This window comes from Xiphophorus couchianus, chromosome 19 (genome assembly GCF_001444195.1).
Source record: "Xiphophorus couchianus chromosome 19, X_couchianus-1.0, whole genome shotgun sequence".
Lineage (NCBI taxonomy): Eukaryota > Metazoa > Chordata > Actinopteri > Cyprinodontiformes > Poeciliidae > Xiphophorus > Xiphophorus couchianus.
In genome coordinates, this window is record NC_040246.1 from 15,469,215 (window position 1) to 15,492,771 (window position 23,557).

At 39.2% G+C, this 23,557-nt stretch overlaps 1 protein-coding gene across 2 annotated transcripts in view; it reads right to left on the minus strand.

Moving 5' to 3' along the window:
* Window positions 1-3,386: 3,386 nt before the first annotated feature.
* The window catches only part of LOC114134182 (G patch domain-containing protein 2-like), a 49,696-nt gene continuing 29,525 nt past the window's right edge, over window positions 3,387-23,557 (minus strand). For both annotated transcript variants that reach the window (XM_028000577.1, XM_028000576.1), the window contains one exon: window positions 3,387-4,230. In XM_028000577.1, the coding sequence (XP_027856378.1) occupies window positions 4,221-4,230 (10 nt within the window). In that variant the 3' untranslated portion in view covers window positions 3,387-4,220. The remainder of the gene's footprint in view (window positions 4,231-23,557) is intronic.

A 23,557-nucleotide genomic window follows, 5' to 3' on the forward strand; every position in this document is an offset into this window, starting at 1 on the left:
ACAGGTGGATGTCAGTAAATCAGAATATCAAAAGTTCATTTATATCAAAAACTGAAATTCAACTCAACTTATTTTTCTGTGATGATGCAGCTCTTTGAGAGCAGCTTTTAGTACATTCTTTGTGTACGTGTGTATTGAATATTTTAGTGCCAAATGTTATACACAAGTTACATTATTTGAATTGAATTATTTACATTTACTGTATTTTAAAATATTTAAATTTATTAAACTGTCCATAAACTGAAAAAATATGTATCTGAATAAAATATTGCTAACAACAGCAAAAACAAAATAAACTAATTTAAACAACTATGATTACATTAGAGACATCACTGTTTCCACAAAAGAAACTATTTTTGCCCAATTATGTTACCTTGTCAGACCCCACTTGTCCTCTTGTGTTCTTCCACACATATATTTTGTCATTTGTTAGTTGAAAACATTTTTTTTTCTGCAGTGGGTAAATAAGACAAGAATATTTACAAGTGCTGTTGAAAATAATTAAATGAAAATGTTGAAGGTTTAGCCGCTATAACTGTGCTTAGTCATAAGAGTGAAAAAAAACAAAACATTTCCACTATTATGCTTTTCATCAACCGAACAACAAGCTATTAAATCACCTGAAGTATTGTGCAATGTTTGTCCAAGAATTTGATGGTCTGGAAATAACCCAACGTGATTATTTAGCAATTTTATCTGCATCTAAAAGTTAAACTTCTTGGCCACTGGCCCCTCTGCATACAGGTGTGCTGGTTCGGCTCCATAAAGTACGCACGTGATAATAAATGGCCTGGTTCACTATTAACTATTATCCACTTGTGTGTCCTTTCTGGCTGACCACACGTGGAGCTAGAGCTCGAGCTGAGCGTTGGCCTTTGGGGCAGCCTGCGGCTGCTCCAGGGCCATGGGTTTTCAAAGCCTACATTGCCATCTGCTACATCAGTGTCCCAGTGCTCCTTCCTCAGGCTGACTTCAGCTGCTACAAGGGAAGCTTGTGAGCATCCCACATCCAGGTGTTACCACAGCATCATGTATATGGACATCTATAGCTATGTAATGAGCTATAGATGTCTCATAACATAATGTGAAAGCTGACACACAACTGATAAATGCACTTTCAGATAAAAATAATTGTGCAGGGAAGGAGAAGGGATTTTTGTGTTCCAGTTATGGATGCATCTCATTTGAGACTCTTCTGTGAAAGGCAGTATTGATCAATGACATCAGCTGATGTTTATTTAAAAACTGCTGGAGTGGCATCGCTTGGGCCAGCATTCCTGCCCACCTTAAAGCCACTCAACCTAGCATGACTGGCTTCTAATGAGCGGTCCCTCCTCTCATCGCCCAATCTCGAGTCCCTCCCTCCCACATTCATCAATTCTCATTAGCGAAAATCATCATGTGGAATACCAACTTTTGGCCAATATTCATCACTGTCAGCCCTCATCCATAGCAGTGCAATGACAGAGGAGTGCCCGAGTAGCACTGACTTGGCTGTTTTATTCCCTAATCTCACCCTCTGAGCTTGCAGAGCAACTTTCAGCGGCGCACGTTCCCTGACAGCAATTACTTTATGCAAAAAGAGTGGATGAGTTCAGTGGATGGCCTGAGTGTGAATAAGCTTCTGCTGAACTCTGACTGCAGGGATTCCAGGAGGAACAGCTTTCTTTTCCTGGACTATACTTTTACTTTTATTCTCATTCTATGTGGTAATCCCTTAACAAGAAAAAAACAGCGTTACATTTCAGGCATTTTCAGTTTACAGCAAACACTTTTAGACAAAGAAAGTGCTAGAAATCATTTCACACAGGGTCATCAAAGTCTAGAATTTTTGTCCATTGTGAGTTATAAGGTGATGGAAAGTCTAAGCTCAACATTTGCACGCTCTTCCAGAACAACTGTATGTTAAACACATTAAGTAACTTGCAGGATCCCAACAGATTTTGAGAAGTTCTGGAGAACACCAACTTATGATTTTTGTATGATGGCTAAAAGACTTCAAGTCATAATTTAACAGGTTGTTCTGGTCCATCACATAAAATCTTACAAAACTTTGTTTGTGGATGTAGTGACAACTTTGAAAAAGTTCAAGCACCAGCAGCACGAATTACTCTGTAATATTTTTAAAAGTAAACAGCTTGCTTGTTTCATCCCAAGGATTGTTGGGTAGTGATGTGCTGGCTTCTGGAGGTTTTCCCTATTTCCTAAAAAAGCTCTTTTAGGAAATAGGAAATAGCTCTTCTTCTCACACTGTACAGTTTGGAAGCCCAACTACGTCATGAACAGAGTGCTTTCACCAGCAATGTGTTCCCCCTCCTGTAAAAATAGATTCTGTGTGTCACTCTCATAAAGGCACCAGGATCAATCGGTTCAGTCCCATTTTAGCGTCTCTACCACTTTGCCCATCTACTCCCGAGAATAGGACAGCTTGCAAAACCCACCCGCCATGTCAGCTAATCATAGCTCTATAGTCCTCCGTGCCCCATCGTTGGCCCACACCGACTGCTTGCCCAGCACAGCTAGAGATTCGTTCCAGAGGTCAGTGGGTTGGTCTGCTTGTCTCAGTCCAAGCCCCCCTCCTGCCAGGTGGATCAGAGCAAGGCGGCTGAGAAAATCAGATCCCAGTGCCGCAACGGGGATGGAGATGGGGTGCTACCTTTGGAAGACCTTCATACCAAGTTGCAATATAACACATCACTATAGTAACTCAGACCTTGTAGTGATCATTTCTTATGCTTGAAATATAATATACTGTATGTCTAACAGTTATTGTCACTTAGTGGAGAAAGTCTACTTTTAAATACTGCGAAGTAGGTTTGTAAGAATAACAAATTTTTCTGGATGATAAATTGTCCCAGAAGTTGCTGCGATAACTTGTAATATTGTTATTTTTGAGACCATTTTCAAGTAATATAATGGAAAAATCAACAATCCATGGATGGATAGATGGCTGTATGGATGGATGGTTGGATATTCAGACTCTATTGGAAACGTCGGAGGGCAGCCTGTGATGGTACACTGGCCTAAGGCGATGTCTCTCTGGTTGAGACATTGGTCACTTCCCTCAGGGCTTCCAGTGACAGCATAAATAAACAACATTCCTCCTCTAGGGCAGCATTTAAGGATGCTTTCCCTGAATTTAAAGTGTTAACAGAAAAGAGCTTTAAATTATGTCATAATCTGAACCATAAAAGCACCAATGAGTGCCCTTTTAGTACACTCATTCGTGCAAAAGCAGCTGAAAATAGACCAAACGCTATACTGGACTTGATAATTATGATTTGGGTAAGTGCACAAATGCTTCCTCTTTTGTCTATGGGTAGAAACAAAACCACCAACAATGTTTTGCAGGCTGATAGTACAAAGATTAATTATCTATGCAGATGTGTCTTTTGGAATAATTTTTATTCTAAGACCACAGTTTGCTTCGATATTTTGCATGACATGTCTGCAGTTCATTCAGGCTGTGACACGGAAATACAAAACACAGCAAAGTTGCTCTGATTTATGATTTTTGTTTGGCATTGACATTGTTGGAAATGTTGGCATTCGAAATCTCAGAATAAGGAAGGAGTCCATGTTCATGACAGGTAAAAAGTAAAAAACATTCCAGGTGGAAGTGAAAATATTTTAAGCTTGCCTGCTCCATGACAGGATGAGTGGATGTCGACAATGGATGGATGAATGGATGGATAGTTTGCATATGAATCTAAGTTGCAAACTTGATGAAAAAGAAAAGATTTTAAAGAAAAACAAGGCTTGAAATAAAATTTTGGCTATGTTAACAAATGAAACATAAATCTGCTATTTAAAGGTCTTTTATTCTTATTAAAACTGTATTAAAATATATTAAATGGCAATAAGACAACATTCTCATCATTGTTAACCATGACATCTTTTACAAATTTCACTTAGAAGCTGGATTGCAAAACTAATCACTGTATGTTTACTATAACAACATTTTTGCATGCAATTACACATTAAGGGTGTGCACTTAGGTGAGAGAAACACACCACAGCAGCAGAATAAATCAACGACAAACCTTACCTAGGTCCTTCATCTCTAGAAATAAAGAGGACCTGAACTTTTTTCTGGCCTTGATAGATGGATAGTGGAGTATCCCTGAGGGAGCGGTGATTAAACAGGAAGTATGGAGAGTCACTGAGCAGAAGACCAGGAGCTGGCTGACCCCTGTTTCTCAGCTGCTGACTGATCTGCTGCTATAGAGACCTGAGGAGAGGAGGGAAAGAATGAAAGGAAGCCATAGATTATCAATAAAGTCAATATGGCATTGGGTTACATGTGCCCTCTGACCGAAGCAGTGCTACTCACTCTAATATTCTTATTGTGATATTGACATACATAAATTTATAAGAATTACCAGAAAGTCTATACATTATATAGTGATGTGAGTTGGTGGTCATTTTTATTACGTGCACTTTATGTTCAATTTCTCTCACTGCAAACACTTAATAAATTCAGCAACCAACATATCAAACATATGTGTCATTTACTTCTCACATTAGTATGTAAATTATTTTAAGTATCTTTCATGCAGTTTATTAGAGCATTACCTCTTTATTCCTAATTTAAATTCCAGTCATCAACAATGAGAACCCTGTTTCAACATATACCATATCATACGCAGCAAAGCCTCTGAGCTGAAATCTGCCCCAGACCTGCTGCTTTAATTCTGCTCCGGCATTCAGTGTTTAATTTTTAGCCCCGGCTGCCCACTGGGATTTTAACCCTTTCTGCTGTCTCATTTTAATCGGATGCTTTTTTGTTAAATGTTTAACTTAAATTGGGAGCCTCATAAATATTCCAAATCACTCGTCGTCTGTTTGATGAGGAAATGAGCTTCGTACCCGCCGCGATTCCCTAGGCGAGCGGGGAAGGATGGGGGGGAAGGGTTGGGAAAAAAATAATAAAAGAAGCTACGACTTAACTCTTGGAACTAGTTCTGCACGGCGCTCTGACAGCTTACATTAATTGTTTTAACAATGTGAGGGCCGCCTTTGTGTCGAGATAATGATGATATCTCTTTTCTGTGGCGCTACATGCGACTGAGGTAATCAGAAAGGTCTCTGCTGTCATCAATGCCTTAAAGCACCTTTCATGGCCTGAAGGGACAACAGCTTGAGCTGCATACGAATCTCACCACTCCATAATAGACCTGCACTATAGCATGATGATCCCAGGTCATGTTGTAATTCAGTCTGATATCTATTGAAGTGAATGAGATGGAGACATATTTTGATCATTTCTCAGGAGTCACTTTAACAGCTCTGTGTTTGTGTATATATCGTGAAGGCCTCAGCAAAGGTCGAGTAGCTCTGATCTTTAAGGCAGTCAGACATCTCCAGCCTGTTTCAGAGTCTCTTTTCCTGACTGTCTTTCCTTCCCATGGCTCGGTGGTCATTAATCTTCCACACAGGTGCTGAGGACTCCTGACCCTCTGCTCCAGTTCCTCCATTAGCAGCATGACAGCTCCACGGTGAGGTTCATATACCCGACTGTATTTCCATCCCTTTTCTCCTGCGCTACTTAAACTGATTTGGGAACTTAAAACCCAATGTGTTCCTTTTCCTCCTCTAAAGTTCAGAAATACTTGCTTCAGTCTGGCTTTTTCAACATTCCTACAAACTTTTTACATCTTGTCACGTAGCAACCACAAACTGCATTGTATTTTTATGAATCTTAAGTTATAGACTAACACAATGAAGTCTAAAGAAGAAGATGCATATTTTCTACAGTTTAAAATCTGAGAAGTATAACATGCTTTTGTATTCAGGTCTCAGCTCACTACTGCTTCAACCCAACTTTCTAGGCACCTACAGTATTTCATTAAGTCTTTTTTACAATAAAATAGAATAAACTCTTTCTTCTTTTCTTTCTTTTTTCCCAGAGTTGCAAATCTGAGTCTTCAAGTTTGCAACATTTCAACTTTTGCAGCTTGAGTTTCAGAGCAGATGAAATAGCGGGACTGACTCTCCACCATCAATTTAACTGTGGAAATTTACACATTTTCCTATTATACACAGAAGCAACACAGCATCTCTGTACATTTTTCTCACAGGCCTGCCATACGCATGGGCCCAAGGCAAAAGAGAAGAGAAATGTCAGTCACGAGGATGGCGAAGGGTTACAGGGAAGCCAAGAGCTCAGTGCTGTTAATTTGATCCCTGGGGTTCAAGGAGAGGGTCAGCAAACTGTGGAGATATTTCCAAAATACCAAATCCTGGAGCTGCATGTAGTCACCTATAAAGGAAAAACTGAACAACAGTCACTGGGAAATTTTTTCTTTAGTAATTTTTAACAAGTATTTATTGAGTACAAACACCCCATTTCTGTCCTTTTACTTACTTTAATAATTTTGTCCACATAAATAAGTCACAATTAATAACGACTCTAAATAATGATTAATATGTTAAACTTGAAAAATGTAAAATAGCTTCAGCCTTCAGATAGATTTACCTGAAAGGATAGTTTCTGTACATCCTCAGTTTCTTGCGAATCTACAAAATCTTAGAAAACTAATCTATTTTTATTATCTGCCGAAAACAATGCATTTTTCCTAATTGTTCTGCCGACTTTTTGTGATAACTATTTAGTTTGCCTCTTATGCATTACCATATTTCATTAATTTCTGTGTGACTTTCCTGAAAAGTTTTTTTTTTCAATCTTTCTTATCTTTGAGGTACTCAGTCCTTTTTTTCATATTGTTTTTTTATTCGTATCACACCTAGTTTCAAATCCAAAGTGAGGAATCACTGAGGACATCCGACAAACCGAACCAGAACTTTGTCTGCAGTCTGACATAACAGCTGTGGTCTGATGGTCTCAGACTGTTTTACAACTTTAAGATTTGGACAACTTGCAGTGGCTGATGGAACCTTGAATTCTGCTCTTTAAAAAAAAAAAAGGAGAATATCCAACCAGTGACAGCTTGATGCAGTTCGCATCAGTTTGTGCTGCAGGACACTGATCAAAAGCTCACCAGCAAATCCACTACAAAGACATGAGTGGCCTAGTCAAATCAAGACTACAGAAATCTAATAAGTCCTGTGACCTGATTTTAAACAAGTCATTTATGACTTGACATTGCCAAAAAGGATGAAAAAGACTGCCAGTTATCGTACACACATAATAGTTGTTGTGAGCAACATGCATGGCCCAACCAGTCTTTCAGTTAAGAAGACAATTAATTGTCCTGGATATCTTACTTTCCTTAATAAATAATCTCTGCATTTCCTCATTATTGTTACTGATTTTAATTTTTAATGTTGAGCTTCCACATGTGAGGATATTAATAAAAACCCTGCTTTGTTCTAAGAAAAGGATATTACCAGGCAGTAGAAACATTTCAAGGGAGTAAAACTTATTGAACATCAGAAAAGTTCAGGTCCTCTTTAGAGACGCCTCTCCTTAAATGCTGAAGTAAAACTGAGGGACTCAACACTGATTTGATTAAAAAAAAGAGTCAGAAGTTGTAATTTTTCTCACTGTCAGAAAAGTGGGCCAGGTTTTTCTTTACTCTTTTGTTTTAAATTCATAATCTCATATGTTGTTATCATAAAACACAGCACTGACTGGCTTTATTTTAAAAAATGAAGGGAAATAATCAGTCACTTTTACTTTGCAGGGTTATAAATACTTTGTTGCGTCCTTTTGCGTGTGTATGTGGTGTGAGCCCATCCAGACGGCGTGTCTGACTTTCAACATGTCTCTCCTCCTCATCTCGCTGAGGTCACCTCGTTGGTATCGCAAGCACAGCAGTCACATTGTGCTTCAATGCAGACAGATTGCTTATAATAACCGTTGGAGACCTTTCATTTTTCCCTGTCAGCGTTTCGCAGGATAATTTTGGCACCCTTTTAAGGATTCTGCTCCCATCTTAATAAGAGGATAAAAATAAACAAGCCATAGTTGTTGGGAGTACTATATTGGGATAGCATAATCCTATTTAACAAGTCGGAGTAAATCGGACCCCTGCCATGATGTGAGATGTGGCCATTTTCACCATTTCTAAAACAAGGAATGACTCAGAGCCAGGCTTTTAGAGCTCCAAGGCTGGCTAAAGGGATGAAACATCACTTCTGAAATTTCATTACCAAAGACCTGCGCAAAAAACTGCCAAGTCAATTCATGCTCCATACATTTATTTTTAGTTTTTTATTGACCGTTAAAGCAACAGATTGCATTATTGGTGTGTTTTAATTTACTTTATAGCTATCTAAAAATATGTTTCAAGATCTGCAGAAGGAAAGTGTATTGATTCCTCTAGAGAGCTGGAGATGTGCTGGAATTTTACTGTCAGTCAAGTCGATACCTTCTGTCATACAGCACTCTGAAAAAGTATTTGAGCTCTCACAGGTTTCTTTTGTTTTTGCCTTTTGTCAAACCTAAATGTTTTATATCAACAGACAAATTCAAACAACAAACAAGGACAACCTGACATGTACACTTTTGAAATGAATCCAGTGAGATTTGAGGCCTCTCACTGCCTGAACATGTGTGCTATTTAGGAATTTGGTTAATGGAACCTAATACTTTTTAACCTGTCATGGACTGACATTCCTCCACATTGATCCAAGAAAGTTAAAGCCAGTATCACAAAAGATTGCAGTTTGCATGTTAGGTTTAGGGGTAAATTGCTGTCCAAATAAGACCAGATTGATTTAGATTTAGCTTGTTTCCCTTAACAAATAAAATCATTTCAAAGTTATTTTTTTATTTACTCTGGACATCTTTGTCTGGCACTAACATTAGTCTAAGGATTTGAAACATCTAAGTGTGACAACAAAGCATCAGAATAAATCTGATAGACGAGGAAATACTTTCTCACAGCACTGTAGTCGATGTATTGCATCTTGACGACCAACCTTGCACACCTGCTCTGCCTGCTCCCTGAACCTCTCATTTGTTCTGTTCTCTTTGATTTTTCATTAAAAGGAGAATGAAAATGTGTGTTTTTTTTTCCTGTATGAAAACCAGATACTCTGAAACATTAAGCAGAGTCAAGAGATTAGGTAAATTAATCAAGTGATGAAAGTTTGAGAAGAGAGTGGTACAAAAGGGTGATGTATGGAAACAGAATACAAAGCATTGTGGGGCGAGATAGAGAGGAGCTGGGTGAATTAATCACCAAAGGCTGAAGGACAGAGGTTGAAGGAGTAAACTAATGTAGGCTCTGCCATGAGTAAGATGGACATTTAAAAAACATTGGCATAGATCAATACACACAAGGCTATCACTGTGGATAAGATCTATCCATTACTGTCTTCAGAGTGGAAAGCATTTCATTCTGCTTTCCGATTAAAACAACTCGCTGCTCAATCAAATATATCTGTACCCTTTTAAAAAATGTTTTATGAAAATATCCAATAAAGCCTTCTTTATGGAGAGGAATTTTAAGTTTTATCCTCACAACATTATGATCTGCAAAAATGAAGTTCACTTAAGGCCATGGAGGAAGGAAAAAGCGAAAATATATGGCAACATTTGTGGAGCCCCTTTATTTATCCCTTCTTATACTCCCTTTATGTATCTACTATTTCTAATTTACCACCGTCCAGGAAAAGTGACACAAGAAGCCATAAATTCTCTTCTAATTCCAAATAATTCCGATTACATGGACGAGTAGTTTTCAATCAGAAAGATAATCTGGATGATAGATGGTGGGATAATTGGCTGTCTCTGCCACGTAAATATTGTGTCGTTCTATTAATCTTACCGAATGAAGTGTCAAGCTGTCACTCATTCGTCAAACTGAATTAGGAAATATAACGAATAAATAAATGCACGCGGGTGGCAGAGGAAACCTGTGTTTGTGAGTGTGTGTGTGTATTTTTTTTCCAGTGAGAGAGAAAGACGGTTGAGAAGAGATGGAAACCAGCAGCCGCAGTGGTCCAGAGTAGAAGGAGGAGATGGGAATAAACCTGGGAGGGAGAGGAGTGGGCGGCCATTGTGTTTTATTCCAAGGCAAAGATTTGGAAGTAAGAAACCTTTTCATCATCTGCAACTTTAAAGCCGATGATAGAATAATGGATTTTAAAACATATGGTGCTCTGAAAAAGTACTTGGCCCCTTTTATGTCACACTTAAATGTCACATGTTATCAACCAGATTTCAGTTTTGGATAAAGTTAACCTGAATACAAAGGAAAAGCGGGTTTTGTTCATTAAGGTAAAAAGCTCACCAAACCAAACTGGCTTGCTTGGAAAAATTTCTCCCTTTTTAACATCATGAATGAAGCCTTTTTTTTCTTTTTTTTTAAAGTATTGAGTCTTAAAAAGACAAATAGTCTTTAACATAATCATTGGGGAATTTTGGCTCACTCTCCTTTGGAGAAATGCTTTATTTTTGCCACTTTAGAAGGTTTGAGAATAAATATAGTATATGAATTGGACTTAAATACAGGCTTTAGCTAGGCCATTTCAAAACTACATTTGCTTTTTTTGAGTCAGTCAGAGATAACCTTGCTATTGTGCTTTAAATCATTAAAGGCTCGAGGTGTTGTATTGATGGCTGCATATTCTCCTGCAGAATGTTCTGGTGGAGAGTAAAAATCATGATTCAATCAACTATGGAAAGTCATCCAGGTGCTGAAGAAGTCAAAAACCTTTACATAACCACCACCTTGCTTGACTGTCAGTATGATGATCTACTTAAAAAAAACTGTGCCAGTTTTAGAACAGATGTAACACGACCCATGCCTTCCAAAAGGTTCAACTTTGATCTCATCATTTCGCAGAACATTTTCCCTAAAGTCTTGGGGATCATCAAGATTTTTAGTCAGGTAGTTTTTCCTGTCTACTTTTCATTGTTGGATTTTTAGAGCCTGGCGTTAATTGAGGCTTTAAATGTTGCTCTGGATAGTTTTTGACTTCCTGGTTGCATCATAAATGTGCTCTCCCAGTCTTTCCTGAGAAGGTTTATCATAGCTGTACGTTTTGTTACTGACTCTCACTAAACAGCTTTGTAACCCTTTCCAGACCAAGAGATGTCAATGACGGTGCTAATGCTTTTGAAATATTATTTTTTCAATCTTTCAGCCATCGAAGAGGTTCTGTTTGAATTATTACACTGACATGTAATAATCAGGTCCACAGTTTTTTTAAAACAATTTTGTTTAATCACAGTTAATTCATGATTTAACAAGGGGGCCAATTAGTTTTTCCCAGCGGCCCAATGTTCATTCATTATTTTTCCTTTAATGAATGAAATCATCTCTTGAAAACAGCATTTATCCAGGTTGTCCTTATCCTTTATTAAAATGTGTTTGATGAACTGAAACATTTCAGTGTGACAAAATAACACAGAAAGAGAACCAACCTGTAAGGGGGCAAACACTTATTCAACAACACAGATAAAAGTTTCCATAACCATTCGACTGGATTGTTTTCTTGCATGAATGAATTACAGTATATCAGTCATGTTTCGGATCTGTATATGTTTCCACTGAGTCAATACCCATAGAAAAAGTGTAAGGTCATATTATACATATGTAATTTCACAGAAAAAAGTTTTAATATCTTGTAAAGTTCAACTTTTGAAGATAGAAGGATTGTGACTGACAATGGTGATAATTACTATAATTTTAAAACTATTATGTGTATTTGATAAAAACACTTAAGCAAAAAAAAAAATCTAGACACATTAAAATTAGAAACAGTTTTTTATTTATATGTGTTTATTGGGCATGGCCAGTTAATTTTATAAAGATATATTTTTTAACTAGTTTTAAAACAATGTTTTGGCTAAGTATTATGACTCTTTGCAAATAGAAATAATGTTGATAATTCTAACTATCCTAAAACAAGAGACGTTTGGCCTGATTTAACTTTAGACAGCAAGATTAAAATGTGTGTCTTTTCATTTTGTGTACTTAAATATCTGTTTTCAACTGCATAAGTGCCACTTATGAAAAATATAATATGTTTTTTTTTTCTTGTTGCACCCTTTTCATATATGGATAACGATTTAAATGAGCTGGCTGTGTGCTTGGAAAGCAGAATCTTTATCTGCTGCTTAAGAACTACATTATCTTGATGAAAGTGATACAATAATTGTCAATGTGTTTCACAAAAAGTAATATTCCCAGACAGTTGAATCAGTTTTTAGTCTTGTGAATGAGAGAAAACAGTATTTGTGTCAATAATTGTAGGGTCAAAAGGACCAGCACCTATGACAAACAAAACAAAAAAATAATTCTTGGGAAAAAAATCCTTATATGGGTCAATAAAGTACTCTTGAATCTTGAAGAAAATAATTAAAAATAAAAGAGAAAGAAAATAAATAAATTATGAAAGTAAAAGAACAAAGTAACATGAACTACAAGTGTCTGCTCTATCCATAGACATTCAAGTAACAAATGTAATTGCTAATTGTGTTGATAGAATTGCATGATTGCCTCTGCGGAACATATTTGTGGTGTTTTGAAACCATAACACTTTTGAATCTCGGTCAAATTTGATATCAGTCTATACTTAATGTCAACAATATTAGGAAACAAATGTTCTTGTCTTTTTTAATCTTAAAATGCTTATATGATAGCACTCACCTCACACACAAAAAAAATTAAGCCCTTGTTTATGTTGTGTTGCACATTTTTTTTTATCATACTTTCAACCTTTGCACCAGAGGTAGAATGGAGTTTAGGAATTTGCCCTAGGACATGTCAAACAGAAAGCTGGGGACTGAATCCCTGACCTTCTGATTGCCAGATGAATGCTCTTGTTCCTGAAGTACTTAATTTTTTAATAAAGAAATGTATAAAAAAAAGGGAAACCAAATGGGACTTCGATCAATGTAATTAATGTGAAGAGGCATCATTTTAAGAGGTGATAAATATCTTATCTACTCTTAAACCTTTGGGACAGAGGGATAAAAAAAAAATCCAGCAATGACATCCTTTTAATTTAATTTGTGAAGATCATAATTAACGACCTGCAGGCTGCAGAAGACCCCATTTCAGACTGTGGACAGAAAGGACCTCAGCTGTAGGAATAAAAAAAGAAACTTTTCATTAAATTCCATGTTAAATCTGAAATATCAGTAATTTCACAGAAAAGGTCAAGTCTAATAGAGTTCCTCTGTGATTTTTAATATGGCTGCTGAAAGAGCGTACCTGGCATGACTCGGGCCACTAATTGTGGCTGGTTAATTAATGAAACCATCAGGTGTTTGCAAAAGCAAACAAAGAGCCAAGCTCTCCTAAATCATCAGTGCCCTTCGACGTGGTTATTACCAAGCGGCAGGTGAACCCCGGCCTTGACGCATGACAGATTAGATCTTCCCACAGGATGGGCCGTCCATTTATCTGCCTGATAAACTCAGAGCCTCTCTCTATTTTCAATCATCAGAGAGGAAATGAGATCAACAATCTAATGACGCCAACAACCCTCACACACACGACTGCATTAAACAACGCTCCTGATCTAGGGTACCTCTGGTTATGAGCAGAGAAAAAAGCTCCTTTTGTGATCTGTGAGGAAGCGATTATTTACAATACATCAGATAACAGGGAGCTTTTTTTTATTTGAAGCAGGAAACTCATTCTGTCTGTCTCCATTCTGCGCACTCCAGTGTGTCGCTGTTAAATCACATCACAGGTTTCAAGCTCTTCCGCAGAGGTACGGGCCCGTTATTCCGCCAGCCTCCTGTTATTCCGTCAAAAATTTACAGGTGCAGGGCTTGTGTGATCCCCCTGTGGGTCACCCCTCCCTTGCTGTCCCTGACACGCATAGCAAGCAACCCGGCCCTCGTAAAACTGACATCTTCACTAAACTATGCTAACAAGGCCGCAGTGATTTGTATATGCACCACCTGCTGGTATGTGGAATGGTGGTCTGGCTGGTGGGGCTCACTGGTGGGATCTAAGGACGGCGAATTTAAAGCACCGGTACTCCAAATGTTCACACACGCATAAACAAACCATATATGCATCAGCTAAAGCCCATAGATGAGAGTTTGTGGAGTGTAATGTGTTAGAAAGGCAACCTGAGGTCCAGTGAGCTGCTCCCTGATTCCTGCCAGTGCTGGGATTTATAGACTTCAGCCTGAATGGTTGGTGCAGGTGCAGAACAGAGACAACTACTCTGCTCTGCTGATGCAATATATTACAGAGCAACAAACATCAGCCAGCGTGTCAACAAAAACAGTCGCCATTATTTAAGGGTGTTATTTTTAAAGGTGGGGAGCCTGAACGGCCGAATGGTTGAAGAAGAAGACTGTGGGCGAATGGGAATTCCATATTATTTATGAAAACTCTTGTGTGAAGATGAAGCAGGTACTAAATTATGTTTTCAGTATATAGATGTTTAAGGACTTTAGATTTTTCAGTGGAAATTACATTTTTTTTAAAAAAACTTTGACTTGATTTGAGTGACATTGCTTATACTCTGCAAGGTGAGAATTATTAATCAAAGGAAAAGTCCCATTGTGACCATTGATAAGCAGACCAACTCCTCGGTACTTCTCTGAAACATGTCTTTTTTGCACTATAGTGGATATTTAGTAGGCACTCAGCTAATACAGTCAATCTGATTTTGAGTGACTGCAGGGAGACTTAGCTTAGGACTTTTGAATAAAAAATGCACCAAGAAATTGTCAAATGTTCAGTGTGATCCACCTTAAATCTGCAGTGTGTAACTTAATAAAAGTATATATTTTAAAATATTTATTAAAACTGACACTGTGTTGTGACAATATGATGAGACAGACTGTAAGAAAAAAGCTCCTTTGCCTTCTCCCAGTGCTGCCAGTGCTATCTATAAACAACGATTCATAGCCAGGAGGTGGGTCTTACTGCTGTCAATTACAACCTCTGAGGCACTGCTCATTCTCCCTTCCCCTATCCTATCTCCTTGTTGTGAATGCTCAGACTAGTTAACAGCCATCAACGATGGCTGTAATAGTGAATTGTTTCTCTGTCATTAGGCACTTTTAGCAGTGAGTACATGAGATTGATTGACAGCGCTAAAACCCTCCTTCTAGGCTGCAATAGCAGATCAGGGAGGTGGTAGAGGAGATCAATATTTTCACAGAATATCTGTCTCGTGTTTTAACAAATATGTAAAAAACGTATTATTTATAAAAGTTCCATCCTGCAGCTTTAAATGATGACTGGTTAATAAGACCAGCAACATGCCGTTCTTGTTTTGCATCCACTCCTCTGTATAAGCACACTCCTCACAACTCCTCCTCTTTGCTCCGGGTCAGCTGGCAGTGAGTCAGTAGAAGTGCACACAAGAGCGCCTGATCTCCTTACGAGTGGGGCTGTCAGCAGCACCCTGAGTGGGCTGTGTGGAACTCCTGTCGGACAGTGTCAAATTTCCACTGTCCAAACTGGGACCCTCTTGTCCTGTTCATAGCTGCAACTCAATGGGGCCTTTGATAGGCCACCAGGGGCCTTTCATCACGCACCTTGGCACAGAGCATGTGGAGACCAGGGGGGTGAGTGCCACGCAACACCTGGCAGGTATGCAAACCCACGTGCCCGAGACAAAACAAAAGCTACTCTGTGGGGCATTTATTGGGAATTAATTTCCTCTCCCTCATCTTTTCACACTCGTAACAGCCCAAACAGGAAGCAACAGGATGAGCAGGGGCAGCGCGCGGTCATTACAAATCATAAGATGCAGGGTCGCATGCATACTTATTGAAAACACAGGGCCCTCTTAATAAATTGGGGTATTATTGAAAATGCTATTCATATCAGTAATTCAATTTCAGGTGTTTAGATATCGTCACCTTTCTAAAACAATGGCCCTTATTTTAGAAAGGTGACGATATCTAAACACCTGAAATTGAATCATTGATATGAATGCTAATGGTGATGATTACGGTTTACAGCTCATGAAATCTCAAGCTGTATGGATTCTGTGCCTCTCTGCTTCTCTTCCAGACTCGCTGACTTTGATTTTCCAAATGAAATGCGAAATTTATTCTAATCTAAAAACAAAGGACTTGAAACCACTGAAAAACAGCAGACTCATTTTTCTCTTTTGGTCAGTTGAGAAGATTCTGATGTTCTCTTAGGTTCTCTCTAAGTGGCTATAACCACAAAGAATAGTCCATATCTCTGTGGTTTTTCTACTTCTCCCTCCAATAAATTCTTCTAACAGCTCAACCTCTGAAGGCTGAGGATATCCCAGTTGTTTACTTTTTTTAACCACAACTTTTCTTTTTACTCAGTTTTCCATTTGTTGGATACAGCACTCTGTGGACATCTATCGTCTTTAGTAATGATATTTTTTATTGCTTACCCTCCTTTTGTAAGCAATAAAATTAGCAATCTTTCTCATGGTGGTGCAGGCCATGCCAAACAAATTGAGCATTAGAAATCTTGGTTTATTGGTTTTATGTAACCTTTTAGTAATCATCAAAATGAACAACAACTAAACTCTAGAAATGTATCACTCATTGTGTAATGAATCAATAATATACTTACATTTTTAAGTTGAATGCCTGACATAAATTTACTTTACAGTCTGAAAAAATGGGAGTTTTTTCAAATCAATATTTGAAATAACAGATTTTGATTTTGACTGCAAGACTAGGTGCAAATGAGATGATTGCATCTGTCTCAGTCTTTATCTTACTTGGCCCTCTTCAGTTCCCATACACCTGCTCTGGGCACCCCACCTCACCTGTACCCTTCCACTTCTTCTCCTCTGCCCTGTCCCTTGGATCATCCTCTTCCTCCCTTATCTGTAGTTCAAAGTGTGTTGACTGAATTATCTCCAGCCGGTCAGAGAGAAAGGAAACAACTGTCGACGTCTCTCAGTGAGCCGTGGAGAAACTCGTCCCTGACAGCTGGTTGGTTAACTGCTCTTTACCATCTGATCCTGAGGCGAAGGGATGAGAACACCGACATCTCTACATGAACAAATGGGCTCAGTGTTTCCTCTGCAACAGACCGGTGTCATGAGATAGTGGATGCTCATAGACAGAGCGGAAGTCGAGGTTTCAGGTTTGAGTGGCCACAGAGAGCGGTTGAGCGAGGTGTTGAGAGGAGATGCATGTTGGCCAGGCACACAGGAGGACAGAGGGAGGATTTAACTCCTGCACAGCAGCACAACAAGATGGATTCGAAGCACCTGCATTGACCGATCAAAGGAATCCCCTGCCATATTGTTCCCATAATCACATCTACTCGAGAGACTTTAAATTCAAACATCAGCATAAACGTTTTACCACCAAATGACCCAGCCCTTAACTGCAGCATGGCCTGCTGGATTCAGTTGATTTAAAGAAGCCCAAGTCGGCCACTTCCACTCAGATGTCCCCCCTAGCCCCCTCGTCTGTCTTGGCGCTCTGGCACACAAGGTCATCCCTTAGCCAGTCATGACACTCCAATTAAGGCGACTGATAGACACAGCTAATTGGCTGGATTTATAACCTTCTTTTATTATGCTTTATGAGGAAGGCAAGTGGAGGGCATTACCATTTATAGGCCCCGAGCTCAATGCTGGATCACTGTCATCCGCGACTGTCCGGCCCTGAATACTGCAGCAGAGGAGCTCTGGCTGGGACTGTTCAGTGTCCCTTTACCCTTTCCAGGTTTTACTTAAATTTACAAAATAAAAATCACCTATATATACAAAAATGTAGAGAAAACTTTAGGATTAGCTTATGTGGAATAATAAAAAAAAATCAGGGTACAAGAACAGGAGACTCCACAGGGCAGCTAGAAAGGGAAAAGCCAGGCATGGCTCCTGTAATGAGTGTGTGGTTATTGATTGTATTGTCAGGGCAGCTGACCAGGGTCCCGTGTGCTATGGGCCTAAGTCCATCTGTGGACAATGCAGTCAGTTACACCTCACTGCTCCGTCTAATAAAGAACAGGCAGATTGATGTCACCAGTATGGTTGAACTCTACCTAACACTCATCCGCACCACACACACAGGCATTCACACACATGAAGGCACGTGTGTGCAGCAGCACAGCTATGAAGCATGGACATCAATTTTATCTCCTCACCTAGAAAAGAAATGAAAGAACTATGATTTGAGTTGATAAAATATTATATATTACACAGGGTGTTAAATTGTCATGGGCAGTATCAGATAATGCCTCAAGATTCTAACAATTTGTATATATAGTTTTAGTTTGGAAAATGGAATGAAATGGCAAATCCAAAAACATTTTCAGAATAAATGTCATGAGCAAAATGCCCTACATTTTTTCTATAGATTTACAGAGAAATCTGCCGATAACCAGAGCCGACCAACTTTAGGTTTGATTGGCCCTGTCTGGTGACCGGTCAGCTGGAAACTCATAAAGCTAAAATTTTTACAGAGAGCAGGGGCAGCTCTAGAAAAATATCTACAGGGTAGGAACAGGGGGGCAACGATTTTGCTTTTATTCTTCCTTGATTAAAGACAACGTTAACAGAAAATATATCCGAGTGTTAAAACTGAAATGACGGAGTTAAAAATTTCAACCAGTTTGAAATGTTTAGAACTCTTCTTCCACAAAACTACACACTTACTGACAAAATAGTGCTTAAATACAGATTTTTATTTTTGGGGGCTAATTTCTGCCCTCATAATTTGTTTTAATGAGAGGGATGTAAATAATGGTCCCAGAAAACTACCCTAGTTACTGGAAAAGGTTCCCATATTCAAAACACGAGTAAAGTTAGCCAATTTTAATATAATTAAGACATTTAATAAAGATTGAAAAGGATACATAGAGTTGAAGGAATGTAAGAAACCTGTACTTTATATAAAATGTGTGCATCTCATTAAGGTTGAGAAATATGGCTATGGAAAGAAAACAGATTAGAAATCAGTCACAAAACTGTGATGGGTGCATGTGAAATATTTAGGTTTTGGAATGACCTAAAAAAAAGTGTCTAAATGTAGTTTTTTATTGTTTACATTTTATGTGCAGAATTTTGTGTTTATTCAAGTGAATATTGCAACTCAAATTGCTTGAACTATAAAAGATACATGCATTTTGCACATACAAAACCCACCATCAGAGAGCAGAACAATAAAATCTGCAGTGTTTCTATTACTTTGTGAGTGAAGAGCTCTGGGAATAGACTGGCTTTTGAAGCCTGCCAGCACTTTAGAAACACTCCACCAAAAGCAGCTGGCATTCTTAGCTGTGCATTGAGTCAGAATCTCTACATAAATTATGGAAAATAATAATATAAACTCGGTGTTCTGCTGGTAAAACTCATCTCTTTTAGGAGGAAGTGAGCACCTCCACCTGAGCGTTCGGCCGTGCTCACGCCTCCACCAACTCCGCTACACAGCAGCAGCAGAACAAGCGATTACTCCTGCGCAGCCAGCCAAAACACAAAAATCAATAAACAATCTCAATGTTTCTGAGGGCTTTTCGTCTGACTTAATAAATGTCTCAATCCACTTTTATGACTTCATTTTGCTTTAACGTCTTCTTCATGTGCATCTTTTGCCGATCAATTAGAGGATGGAGTGCCCCCTCTGTCGTGACACCTGGCCTCCATCCGCAAACACACACACACACACTGACACACACATGTAAATCACCTGCAGAAGATCAGGAGTGCATTTGAGCCATATCGATATATATTTAGATAATGTTTTAAACCACTATTTTAAATGTGTTCTTTGATAGCCACTTACTACAGTTTGAGATAACAAGTTACTCAATATAATAATTCTAACCAGAGAAAAGATTATTTTTCAATCATAAATCTGCATCTTGGGCAATTTCGTGGAAAAAATAGTAAAAATCTATATTTTCAAAAGTTTTATACCAGAACTAAATTTTATCTAATCTGATCTGATATAATTTGTGTTCTTTCAGAAAAGTAATCTGCTTTTTGGGTTGATTTTGGTTGATCAACCACTCGTGAGAAGGTTCACAACTCCATGTTTCCTCCTTTTGTGGATAACAGATCCCACAGTGGTTCACTAAAGTCTCTTTAAAATTTATTAACAACCTTCTATGACTCGTGTGTTCTTGAATTTCTTTTGATAGGGGCATGATGTTTAGGATTTTTAATCTTTAGCCTACTTTGTCTTGTTCTGTTTTTAAGCAATTTCTTGATCCTGCAGGCCATGTTATGAGGGCTGGGTATGGCTAGGTAAACTGAACTCAGCTTTCAAAAATAGGGTTTATTGCAGTTACTTAATTTCCTATATTGGTTTAGTTAGCTTTGTTCACTTAACATATTAAACCATCAATTAAAAACAGCATTTTTATTTATGTACGTTTAAGATTAATTTCTGTAAGGTGGAAAAATCTATAAGAGGGTATATATTTTTAAGCAGGTCTGTATAGTAGGGATGTGAACATATTTGTGTTTAACTGTAACTAAAATGTTCAGAGGAAGCACCATTACTGGGCTGTCAGCACAGAGATGATGAAAACAGTGTCTTTCTTTCCATCAGCTCCTGCTGTCACAGCCCCTAATGCTGGTGCTGCAGGGATGACAGGTGAGTGTTGCCAGATCCCCTGGTCTGTGACTAGAAGCTCCAGGAGAATTTCACGCATACCCCTTTCTTGTCTTCCATTGATTCTGCCACTTCCCATTATTGTCAATCAGAGCGCCAACGTCTCCACGGGGGGTTGCTGTACGGCGCACGATTGTCAGGGCAGTGGGGTGCGGAGAGAAGTGTGCAGCATCCCTGCCAGCCAGCCAATACACCAGCACGGGTTCCACAAGGGACCCCTCTCCCGAGTCTGCCTGGGCAAGATGCCCCAAGTACAAGTGAGACCTTCTTGCTTTGCAACACAGAGTGCACATGGCTGTGAAGCAGAGAGACAGATGAAACCTCTCGACAACAGGAGCAGCTAAAGCTGAAAACATAGTTTCCCAAGGCTGTCAGCAGGAAAGCAATGCTGCTCCCTCAGATGTGACAGCCTTGTTAGAAAAATGACATAATAACAATGACAGGACTAATGGAACAGAGGTGAAGCATTGTTCTGAGGGTTAAGGAGGGTCTAGGAGCTCACCGTGTAGTCATACTGACCCTTTTCAGGCCAGTGTTGTGTTGCTTTGCAGGCGTTTTGGTAAGGCGAGGCAACCACGCAGCAGCTATAAGCCCCGGAGATTGATGGGACCGCTGCCCTCCCTCCCCGCACTGTAAAAGATTATCCGCTCACCCGCTGGAAACAAAGCTGTGATGGAAATTCGTCTCGCATCATCAGCAGCAAAATATCTACACAGCAAAGCGGGAGTCTCTCATTTTTCATGGGCTATATATTAAATAAAAAAGGGCATTAAAGAAATAGGGAGGGAGGTGGTGTGAGCGATAGTGCTAGTTAGTATTTTTTCTAAATGGGCCACTTGAATCAGGGAGATTATAAGGTTTTTATTGGCTGTCAGAAAACACAACTTTCTGCGTACTTCACCCGGTGAAGCTCATAATGCTCTGATTAGAATGCCAGCAGAAATGAAAAGGAATGGCGCTGCTGTAGAGGCAGCAGGACAAGCGCAGATGCCCTGGAATCTGCTCTCCCTCAAATACACGGGGGAATACAAGACGACCAACACGCAAGCCAATAAAGCACAGAGCGAGCGAACAAGCTCCCCGCGAGCTCCTGTCAGAATATATACAGCCAGTTTCACAGTCGGATCTGGTGTCAGAGACCGAGCCGGGCCCATTCTCAACCGGATACATGAGACACATCAGGTAGAGCGTTATCTCCCTCTAAGTGAATATTGCATTCAGCTGATATGTGATATTTGAATTTCCCATTAGGAGGAGAATATGTGTCGGAGTGAAAAAGCTTAGTGATGCTTGCTCGTTTCACAGGAAGCGGCGAACGGACACCTTGCTATGAAGTTGCAGCGTGTCACAGTGATGATAAGGATTAAATGATGGCAGGGGGCAAGTGCGAAAACTGATTGCTGTTACTCACAGGGTCACCTACACAGAAGCCTTTGAGAGAGTTTTGAAGACTAACCGTCACTTACTAGAAACTAAACCAACTCAGCCCGATCACTCTAATCTTCTCCAGTGGCATGGAAGTGTTTTCAGACCTCACCAGTAAGGCGACAGATTGAAATCGGTCATTGTCTCACCTCAGAAGCATCCGTGTCTGTCAGTTTGTTCAAACTGAGCTTTCAATTTCCAGCAGTGGCCAACATCAAACTACCAAACATGACAGAGCTGGCGCTTTCTGACGAGAGGAAGCCATTGATTTTTCCTCCATTTCACCATCAATCTGGTGGAGAAGAGGTGGCTGTGGGTGCTCAGACAGCTGATGATGTGATTTGTAACTGTGGACCACCGGCGAGCGGAGAGAATTGCTCCCGACTCTCAACACGTGGCAAAGTGACTACCGCAGTCCTCACCATTCAGCTGGAAGATTAACAGCGGGGGATCGACTGATAATCTCCAGCGGCCAAGTTGAGTATTTTCTCTGTCACCCTCGCTGCAGTCCCACACCAACATTTGTATTTGCTAGGACCACCGTCACTCAGCTAAGAAATGTCTTTTAGAGCACCTGTTAAACATTTTATTTATCATTTATGCATTTAAGCGTGTAGCTGTGGTAAAACAGGTTGATCCTTACATATTTCTTTTAGCAGCCATAAAGATAGCTGTTCTTTTTCAATAATAAATGAAATATATATATATTTAAAATACTGAGATGTTTACCAAAAATGATTATACTGGAAGAATCTGATCTGGGCATTGAACACCACACCCACTGAAAACCAGGTGATACTTCACCAGATGAAGTATCACCCCCAGGTGTGAAATATCACCTGGTTTTGTGCCCTCACTGGGTTTGGGATGAGTTTCTACCCCAGTCAATTTACATTCCTACCTTCTTTATAGTCACAAGCTCTGTGACTATAGTCACATCTTGTTCTGTTGTGACTGACAGAACAAGATAGCAGATACAAGCAGTCAAAATAGGTTCCCTTCGAAGGGTGCAGTACGGTTTCTCAGTTAGAGATAGGGTGAGAAGGGTGTGGGATACACCAAGATTATGTTTTGAGCCAATTGTTTTTTTTGCAATAAATACACCCTCTTGGACAGATTAATGAACATCAAAATATGTCTAATCACATTCATGCAGATTATGTTCAGCTGTCCTGCTCCAAGAGTTCTTTAACTTGACTTTATTACTTGTGTAAGAGAAACTACAAACTCAACCCTAAGAAAATAAAGTGTCTGATCATTGCCCCAGATAGCATGGTTGCTCTGGTCCGGCAATAGATTTGTCATATGGATGCTGTAATCAAGCCAAGCGCAAGAAATTTAGGTGTTTAGTTTGACCAGTCAATGTACCTTGAAGGTCACTCAAAACAATAACTGATATATTACCACGCTAAGATAGTTGGTGCCAAAACAGGAACTCCAAATGGTTATCCTTGCTTTTATTTTCTATTAACTAGACTATTGAATTGCACTTTCAGATACATTAATAAAAAATACTACCAGTCACAAGAACCAGTCGTAGTTGCTCTCAGCATGCAGCACCCGGGTTGGACATTGTCTTGAGATTCTTGATTCATTTAAAAACTAGCTAATGGGATTCATCATGTTTTTTTTTTCTTGAGAATTTTTAAATGTTATGTTTGTTTGTAAACAT